This window comes from Polypterus senegalus, chromosome 7 (genome assembly GCF_016835505.1).
Source record: "Polypterus senegalus isolate Bchr_013 chromosome 7, ASM1683550v1, whole genome shotgun sequence".
NCBI classification, from domain to species: Eukaryota; Metazoa; Chordata; class Cladistia; order Polypteriformes; family Polypteridae; genus Polypterus; species Polypterus senegalus.
In genome coordinates, this window is record NC_053160.1 from 111,881,987 (window position 1) to 111,891,801 (window position 9,815).

At 36.0% G+C, this 9,815-nt stretch overlaps 1 protein-coding gene across 1 annotated transcript; it reads left to right on the forward strand.

Moving 5' to 3' along the window:
* The first annotated feature begins 5,838 nt into the window (after positions 1-5,838).
* LOC120532786 (doublesex- and mab-3-related transcription factor A1-like) lies at positions 5,839-9,198 on the forward strand. Its single transcript, XM_039759165.1, has 2 exons — positions 5,839-6,535; positions 7,074-9,198. Exons 1-2 carry the CDS (start codon positions 6,049-6,051, stop codon positions 7,910-7,912), a joined length of 1,326 nt encoding a protein of 441 aa, XP_039615099.1. The 5' UTR covers positions 5,839-6,048; the 3' UTR covers positions 7,913-9,198.
* Positions 9,199-9,815: the final 617 nt, after the last annotated feature.

Here is a 9,815-nt window from a genome sequence, read left to right on the forward strand (position 1 = left end):
GAATTACTGGATGCTATAAAGTCACTCCAAGGTGGAAAAGCAGCAGGCCCTGATGGCTACCCTGCAGAGTTTTACAAGAAATTCTCCGCTCAGCTAGCTCCCTCCTATTAGCAACATTTACAGAAGCCAGAGATAACCAATCTCTTCCACAAACCTTTCGCCAAGCACTAATCACTGTCTTCCAAAACAAAATAAGGACTTATTACAATGTGCATCATACAGACCAATTTCACTTCTGAATAACGACGTTAAAATACTCTCTAAAATCATAGCTAGAAGGATGGAGAAAGTGCTCCCCTCAGTAATATCACAAGACCAAACTGGATTTATTAGGGGCCGACACTTATCTTCAAATCTTCGACGCCTGTTTAATGTAATATACTCACCAACTAAATCAAACACCCCAGAAATATTATTATCATTGGATGCAGAAAAGCATTCGACATGATTGAATGGAAATACCTTTTACTATTTTGGAGAAGTTTGGGTTTGGCCCGAACATTTGTGCATGGATTAAATTACTGTATACTAACCCAGAAGCTTCAGTTTGCATCAATAACATTTGCTCAGACTACTTTAAACTAGAACGTGGCACAAGACAAGGATGCCCTTTGTCACCACTGCTGTTTGCAATTGCCATTGAACCACTGGCAATACATTGTCGAAATACTGATCAGATAAAGGGGATTAGCAGAGAAGGACTGGAACAGAAAATCTCATTATATGCAGATGACATGGTACTGTATATATCGGACCCAGAAAATTCTGTGCCTGCAGTCTTAGCAGCACTCACAGAATTTCAAAAGCTCTCTGGTCTCAGAATTAATCTGAATAAAAGTGTACTCTTTCCGTGAATTCTCAAGCATATAATATTAGATTAGACACCCTTCCTTTTATCATTGCAGAACAGTTTAAATACCTCGGGTAAACATCACAAGTAAACATAAAGCTCTTTATCAACAAAATTTCGTCGTCTGTATGGAAAAAATTAAACAAGACTTGCATAGATGGTCAACCCTTCATCTCACACTAGCTGGAAGAATTAACACTGTTAAGATGAATATTCTTCCTAAGCTCCTTTTTATTTCAAAACATACCAATATACATTAATAAATCGTTTTTAAGCAATTAGATTCAACAATAACCTCATTTATTTGGAATTCTAAACATCCACGCATCAAAAGAGCGACCCTACAAAGACAAAAGGCAGAAGGCGGCATGGCTCTACCTAACTTCCAGTTTTATTACTGGGGCAAATATACAGTCGATAAGAACCTGGACACAAATAGAAGAACATACACAGGCATGGACCGCAATAGAAGTAAAATCCTGCAGTACTTCTTTGTATTCCTTGCTTTGTGCTCCAATAAACACACGTTATCGGCAATACACTAATAACCCAATTGTGCTCCACTCACTTAGAATCTGGAACCAATGTAGAAAGCATTTTAAGACGGAGAAGCTTCTTTCTGTGGCACCCTGCAAAAGAACCACCTCTTTCAACCCTCACAAACATATGCAGTTTTAATATCTGGAAAAATTTGGAATTAACTTGCTTAGAGATCTTTATATAGACAACGTCTTTGCATCCTATGAACAATTACATTCCAAATTTAACATTCCAGCTACAAATTTCTTTCACTATCTTCAAATCAGGAACTTTGTTAAACAGAACCTTCCAGATTTTCCTCATCTTGCACCCTCATCCACGCTGGAAAAATTATTGCTCAATTTCAAGGAGTTAGACTCCATCTCTACAATATATAAAATCCTTTTACAATCCCTTCCTTTCAAAGATCCAAGAGGACACTGGGAAAATGACCTCTCAATTAATATATCAGAAAAGGAGTGGAAAGTAGCAATGCAGAGAATTCACTCAAGCTCCATATGCAAAGCATACAATTATACAACTCAAAATTATATATCGAGCACATCTGTCTCGACTAAAACTCTCCAAAATGTTTCCAGGGCATGATCCAACCTGTGAACGCTGCAAAAGCCCCAGCCTCACTAGGTCACATGTTCTGGGCCTGCTCCAAATTAACATTATTCTGGACAAAAATTTTTAATTACCTCTCAGACAGTCTTGGACTCACAATCCCTCCTAACCCATTAACAGCTGTGTTTGGGGTTCTTCCAGAGGGTCTTAAAGTGGAGAAAGACAAACAAATTGTGATTGCATTCACTACACTGTTGGCACGCAGACTTATTCTGATAAACTGGAAAAACCCAAACTCTCCTCTTTTAAGTCAGTGGGAAACTGATGTGTTATATTATTTAAAATTGGAAAAATCAAATACTCAGTTAGAGGATCTGTACAGACTTTTTTCAAAACATGGCAGGATCTAATCAGTAATAATTTGAAATGTTTATAAAGCACAGAGAATTTGTTGATTTAGGTATTTTTAAAAGCCTTAAATTTTACACCGTTTGGCTTGCTCTCTCTCTCAAGGGTGGGGATCGATCTGTTCTTAGCATAATTCTTTTTTTTTTTTTTTTTGTAAAACTTGATTGCTATGTATTGATTGTAATAAAATTAATAAATAAAAAAAAAAAAAAAAAAAAAAATAGATTGCCCCCCCAGGTTTGGTTTACCAGATATACAATTTAAAGAGATTGTTATTTTCATGGGAATTGTTACATATTTAATTTTGAATTTTGATTAAGTGTTTGGACTTAATGTGATAATGCAACATATATCTGCCTGTGAGTGAATATAGCTTCTTTCTCTCTCATAAATAAAATGATTTTCTCAAATGTTTGCCCATGCTCTTTCTTCTTCGCTTTGTCGTTGACATATTGAACGTCTAAAATTATTGTCCTGATAAAATTGTTAAAAGCTGGGAGTGCAGGAAATGTCTGACAAAAGCATTCACACGACTGAGGTTAGATGACCGAAGTCTTGTTTGAAAATATTTGTAAGTAGGGTGTAACTTGAAAGAATCTCATGTTAAAAGTCTCCGTCTCACGGGACTTCATACCGCAACAACGTTTTTGGAATCTTTTAATTCTCGCTGGCAACATGAATTGGACGATCTACAAGTCTCCGACTTAAAGTTTAAATCCGAACAATATATTTGATCTCTTTTCACTGTTCTGTTATTTCACCAAGTAATAATTTCCATTTGTTTGCACTAATGTGATCTTTCCTATCCTTTTTTTTGAGCCTTTTGAATTTTCGTACTTCCATTATCTCTAACCTGCTGTGCATATGTACATTCTGGTAACATTCTTTATACCATCAAGTATGTAAAGTTCCAAGCTAGTTGAACATATTACTAGCAATCTGTTACAGAACAAAATACAAAATTAAATGTTATATATTTAAATATAGTATAACAGAACAAAAATAGCTTTCAGTAAAGCATATAAATACAGTGCTGAAAATATATAAATAATGTAGAGACGGTGTGCTAAAAGAAGCCAATACCTAATATGTGGTTCCTAATGTATAGTAACCTTTCCTAGCAGGATAGTAACATCAAAAAAAAAAAACAGATCTTGGCATGTGTTATTGAATGGAGTAAAATTGTGAACCCATTGATGTTTTACAAATCTGTTATCTACTCATGGTTAATAATGGAGCTTGTTATTGATCTAAAGACGATGCTTTTAATATAGATTTTGTTTGGAAACCACAACTGGTATACCTGGGGCATTGCTCTGAAAAATCATTTTGGCAACTTTATTTTTAAGGTTGTAGGGCAGCAACACAGAATGGAGCAAACACCAAAGGTGACAAACACCTTTGGGGTGTCAGTGGGCACAATATCACAGGAAGAAGGATATGCCAACCTAAAGAAATATGGTTGGAAGTGCTGCTTTGGAAAGCTATTCATTTTAGGACAAAAGGTAGCTTAGGAGTATATGGACATCAAGCACTTTGAGCTAATTTCATGAAGTAAAATGTGTAAAATAAATGGTAACAACTGTTGGAAAAGGAACTCAAATGTGCACCCTCCTCCAACCCTAATTTCAGAGGTCTCCTGTAAATAATTCCAGTGCTGCACAGCTAGTAGTCAAATGTGTTTTACTCAGAAAGAGAGAAAGTACAACCACCCATCTGGAAGAAAAAGAATGAACAGCTGAGTGCTCAAAACAGACATCAAGTAAAGGGGATTTGCAGCATGTGGTCTGGTAGTTTTAGTTGGAAATGTGAGCAAACGACTCCACCTCCAAGAAATACTGAGGTTGGCCTTGGGAGACAATAGAACTGCTTTTGTTTGTTTGCACTCTGGTTTCTTCGTGTGTTTATCCCTTCTTTCTGCTTTTACTTTGTTTAATACATGCTCTTGTTTATTATACTTTGTTTTGTAAAAATATATGTCAATAGTCAAATGTAATGCATCATGGTTGGGTAAAGGCATCAGATAGATCATAATTAAACTGCAAATAAGCCTATAGACTTCAAGAAAATAAAGTCTGTGATCAATTGTTCACTAGACAAAGTGCAGGTCAAAATCTATTATCCTCTGTTTCTATTAAAGTTAAGCTTTGTTTTTTAATAAACTCGTATTTAGTGGTGCCATGCTACATCCTGGTCAGAGAAGCAAATGAGAGTATTCTGCAATATAATTATTAGCGGAGAAATGTGATAATTTTTAAGAATACCATGAAGGCCTGACATTAAGTCTCTAATTTCTAATGATTTGTCCATTTCTAGATCCAATTCCAAAGTCTGGGTTTTTAGGCTACACGGCAGTGACAAGCTGTAGCCCTGCTTGATACCAGAGGCAAGGCAAGAACCAAAACTGGTCAGAATGTCAGTCTTTCACAGTGCACTTCTACTTGTAATGCCCCATTTTAAGTTATTTAATTAACCGGTTTGCACATCCTTGGGACAGCGGAGGAAAACGGAGCACAAAGTGTAAAGCTATAAAAAGAATACTGAATACCGAAATGTATATATTTAAATTGTGTCTCAAGCAATATGTTAAAACGAAAGTACTGATTATCGTCAACTCCACATGAAATATTTGACAATGTAAAGCATTTGTCAAATAAACTAAAAATATATTGGATTGCATGGGCCTGCTCACAAGTCAAGTGTGTTTTGGTGTTGGGTGTATTGTGCTATTAAGTGTTTTTGAACAGTGTCTAGGCACCTTAAAGTATGCCAAAGCTCTGTACTCCTTGCGACATTTTGCTGCAGGTCTGTCTGGAAAATAGAGCACATGTAGGTGTATTGGTGATTGTAAATTGTCCCTAGTGTGTGCTTGGTGTGTGTGTGTGTGTGTGTGCGCGCGCCCTGCCCGGGGTTTGTTTTCTGCTCTGCACCCTGTGTTGGCTGGGATTGGCTCCAGCAGACCCCCGTGACCCTGTAGTTAGGATATAGCGAGTTGGATAATGGATGGATGGATGGATGGATGGATATACATGGTCTATCCTCTTACCAAATAACACAGCTTAACAATATCTTCACAATTGCCCTGAAACAGCTGATCTGCACTCTCAGATCATAATGTTAAATAATTATCACAATCATAATAAAAAAAAAAAAATCACATTTTTTTTCATACGTTTTTAGAGAGTTGTTAACAAAAACGCCTTTCAAAAACATAGCAATATGTATATACACGCTATTTAAAAAAAAAACGTTTATTTAATAAAGTGTTGGCTGCGTTGCCTCCTAAAAAATAAATTAAGCCAGATTTGTATTTATAACGTATGACTAACATAATGATATAAAGTCCTCTTGGGAAAAAAGTTACACGTTTAAGATCCAGAAGAAGTTTGGATAAGTATACGTTGACATTTGTTCTAATCTGTGTTTTCACTGGTAATTGACCACTGAAAAGAAAGGCTTTTTTTTAACACGAGGTAGAGGCGTGTCTAAGCGTCTCTGACTAAATCCGCTTCAATTATCACTTTTTCCAGTTTTATTGTTCTGCATACTTACCTATAAGAGTCAGAACCTGAACAGAAAGCAGAGTAGTAAGGAAGAGGCAAGAGTTTGGATTTTTTTTTTTTTAAGGAAATTGTAGATAGTGGGCGCAGGTGTCGTTTCCAGTAGTTCCTTTACCGAACACACTTTCCTAGTACTAAAAGATGGACTCTAGCAGCCGACCTCTTTTGCCGAGCCATTCAACTTCTGCGCTCACAGCTAGTGGTTTGCAGATGCCCACTTCGCTCCTGAGACCCCCGCAGCTTTTTCTCCGTGCAGCAGCGACCTGCAGCTCCTCTCTGGAGCGGGGATACCCTCGAACGCCCAAGTGTGCCAGATGTAGGAACCATGGTGTTGTATCGGCACTCAAGGGCCACAAACGATTTTGCCGATGGAGAGACTGCGTGTGCGCAAAGTGTACTTTGATCGCCGAGAGACAACGGGTAATGGCAGCGCAGGTAGCTCTTCGGAGGCAGCAGGCTCAGGAGGAGAGCGAAGCCAGAGACCTGCAATTCATGTACACGGCATCAGGAGGTGGCGACGCTGGTTTAGCGATGACAAAAGTGGCTATCTGTGCGGCTGGACGAACGGGAAACGCTACTTCCAGCACTCCAGAGTATGAAGTCTTCGGGAATGAGAAAAAGTATGAAGGTAAGTTTGTTTGTGGACTTTAACTTAATTTTACTCGTAATAAACCTACGCGGGGCTGCAATTAAGGACGTGGTTCAATTGGGAGAAGGTCGACATGATTTTATCATGCCTCTTTAAGAAAACCAGGGAATGGTACATATGAACTTTTCTTTTAATGTCCTAAAATGTGATTGCCTTTAAAACCTTGTAAAATAAATCGAGTTTTAGCTTACAGGACAATATCACTTCAAACCATTTTGATGGTATTTTAAATTGTAATTATTCATTTGAATGCATTTTCCTTTTCGTAACATCCACTGATTAGTATTTAAAGTAAGAAATAGAGTGCAATATAAAATCCCACTCTAGACAGACGTTTTAACCAGACTATAAAGTGAAATATTCACTCATACAGTAAAATATTAGCCTACATTAAACTGTAAACATAATTTAATGTACAGTGTGCTGGCAAAAAATCATCCTCCGTATTAAAAGATACAGCAGAACATTACATATCTATTCACCTTCTTAATGTTTGTTTACTTCTGCTTTATTTCAGAGGAGAAGGCACAGAAATATGACTTTTACAGTGGACTAATGGGAAGGCCCTTACTTTTGCAAAGCTCTTTGCAGGTGCCGCAAACCTTTGACAAGAACATCTCTAGCTCAGGTCTCAGAGAAATGGCACCCTCACTTTCTGAAAAAACAGAGGAAGAACCTGGTATCCAGTCTCCAAGTTCAGACCAGCTTTCAGAGAGAGAGTCGAGTCCAAGATCTGTATCGTTTTCAGATGTTGAATCTAGCAATGAATCAGAGAGGCCCAAAGACTCATCCTCCTCAATATCTGTTGAATCTACCCAAAAGCAAAAAGACCCCACTGATGTCTTAATGAAAATTTTCCCACATCAGAAGCCTGATTTTATTCAATGTGTTGTACAGCAATGCAAAGGCAATATAGTACAAGCCATTGAGCAAATCCTGAATTCTAAAGAGCACAGTGGCATTTCACCGTGTACACAAAGCTCAGCAGCTGAAACAGATGGCCTGCAGAAACCCTCAAATTTTGGACTTCCCACTTTAGGGTTAGGTGCTCTTTGCCCAAGATCAGCTTTCTCCCCTCTTCAAACTAATACAAATACAACTGGAAGTGAGGTGGGTATATATGGAATAAATCCCCGACTTGGCATTAGTCCACTTCACTTAGCGTATTCGGCTGCTGGAAGGGGGATTCCAGGCATTATGTCTCCGTACATTTCACCAGGTCTAATGCCAGCTTTGTCTTTTCACCCACCAATGGACTACTCCCTCCCTGGAATGATAAGGGATTTTACTTACATCCAGAACAAGGATGCTGGGTGCAACGCAGGACTCTATCACAAGAGCAGCCAAGAAAACTAGTGATTTCAATAGATTCTAAACATGTTTACTTAGATTAAATTGCCTTTTCCATCTGCATATTAGACAAAAATCTGTAGCTGAAAGAACCTGAATTGTTTTTAGCAAACTATTGTTCTCAAGGTAAAGTTTTGGTGCTTGCTTTAATTTTATTGTTTTTAGGAAAATAACCTCAGGGTTGAAAATAAATAGGCACTAAAAATATAATACGAACCAAAATATATTAGAAATTAATGGATGTTTAGCACTATGCTTCTTTTTTAACACATATCAATATAAAACTTGATTTTAGGTGTACTTGAAAAGAATTTACATCAGTTTCCTTTAATGTGTTAAACAGTTTGAACGGAAGCCTAAATTGTTTAATTTTTTTTTGTATCGTTGAATAAAAAAACATTTTATCTGTAATTTTTTTTGCTTTGTTATTTTTGCAAATTTCATGTGTAATACAGGATTCCTGATTAATTCTACCAGTAATTAAAAAAGCAATCCTGTCCCGTGAGAGCTGATAGTCAGTTTCAGAAAGTCTTCATGACCAGCAGTGTTTCCTTTCTCTCCTCCAGTCTATTAACAATATTTGATATTCAATAAATTCAAAGTGATGCACCTGCAGTATGCTTTTATGTGCATGTATTTATTTGGTGTTTTGTAATTATTCTGCCTACATTAGGATATTAATCATTAAATCACCTCCCTTGCAGTCAGATATAATGGAAAAATACTTTGATATTCGTCAAAATACCCTGCACTAAAAATAGATCCCTTGCAGGTGCTTAAGTTATTATATATTATGAATTACAGTATATACTTGGAGAATTTCATTTGCAATATGGTAAAGACTGAAAAATGCAATCATGACATTTTTCATAATTGTAGATTTGCATAAAAATAAAAATCACCTATTTTGAGATTCCAAAGAGATATGTGTAAAGACTGCTTCAAAAAATAAACTTGCATTTTTCAATTTTATGCACTATTTTTTTCCCAAAGTGTCAGAGTATGTAAATATGGTTAATAGGCAAACACACACTTCAGCAAAATACATTATAACCCATATGATGATTTAAAATTTTACTATCTAAGTGCACTTGGTCTGAAATTCAGGAGTGTCTGTAAGACCTAATTAAACTTGCTAAAAGTTTTTCTGAAATATATTTTTGTTTTAGTTTAAAAATGTTATTGTACATTACATCAAAAAGAAATGTTTTTTGAAGTAGCATTTAAAACATTTTATGAATGTAAGAGATTGCATCTCACACTTGTTTGTAATTAAATAATCTTCTTTTAAAGACACAATTGTAAGTTTCTGACTCTTTGTTTTACTTTTTTTATTACTTTTTAAAAAATAAAGATACTTATTTGGTCTGCTTCTTCAGATAACTTCAAAAAACCTAATAAAGTACTTTGGTTTAATTTATATGTAAGCATTGAATATTTTCAAATGTACTATTTATCTTTGACACAGGAGTACAAAAGTTATTGAAACATTTGAGTGTTTCATTTTTTGATTATGAAGTTACTATTTATGGAAAATGATTCATGCACATTATGCCTAAAAGTAAAAAGGCTAAATGTTACACTGAAAAGCTACTGCAAAATGCTGAAAAACTAGTGATAACTTCCAATTAAACACCATGTATACTACATTATACATTTCTTTGGGAGTGGAATCAGGTGTTCTAAAATTATTAAGGTTAATTCAGTGTGTTCTACCATGTTAGTCATTATGGATGTAATGGGAAATCAAGCAAAATGACACCTTTTATTAGCTAACTAAAAAGATTGCAATATGCAAGGTTTTGAGGCATCTCAGGTCCCTTCATCAGACAAGATGTAAAAATTGCTTTACTTCTTATTAAGGTTGATTCAATACTTTGCTGCCAGCTTTATAATCTTTTAATGTTGC

What these genes read in the sequence shown, in the direction of transcription:
- LOC120532786 (XM_039759165.1), top strand. Translation starts at nt 6,049, where the DNA reads ATGGACTCTAGCAGCCGACCTCTTTTGCCGAGCCATTCAACTTCTGCG. An exon ending in GAATGAGAAAAAGTATGAAG is followed by an intron (nt 6,536 to 7,073) that starts GTAAGTTTGTTT and finishes GCTTTATTTCAG; the next exon opens with AGGAGAAGGCACAGAAATAT.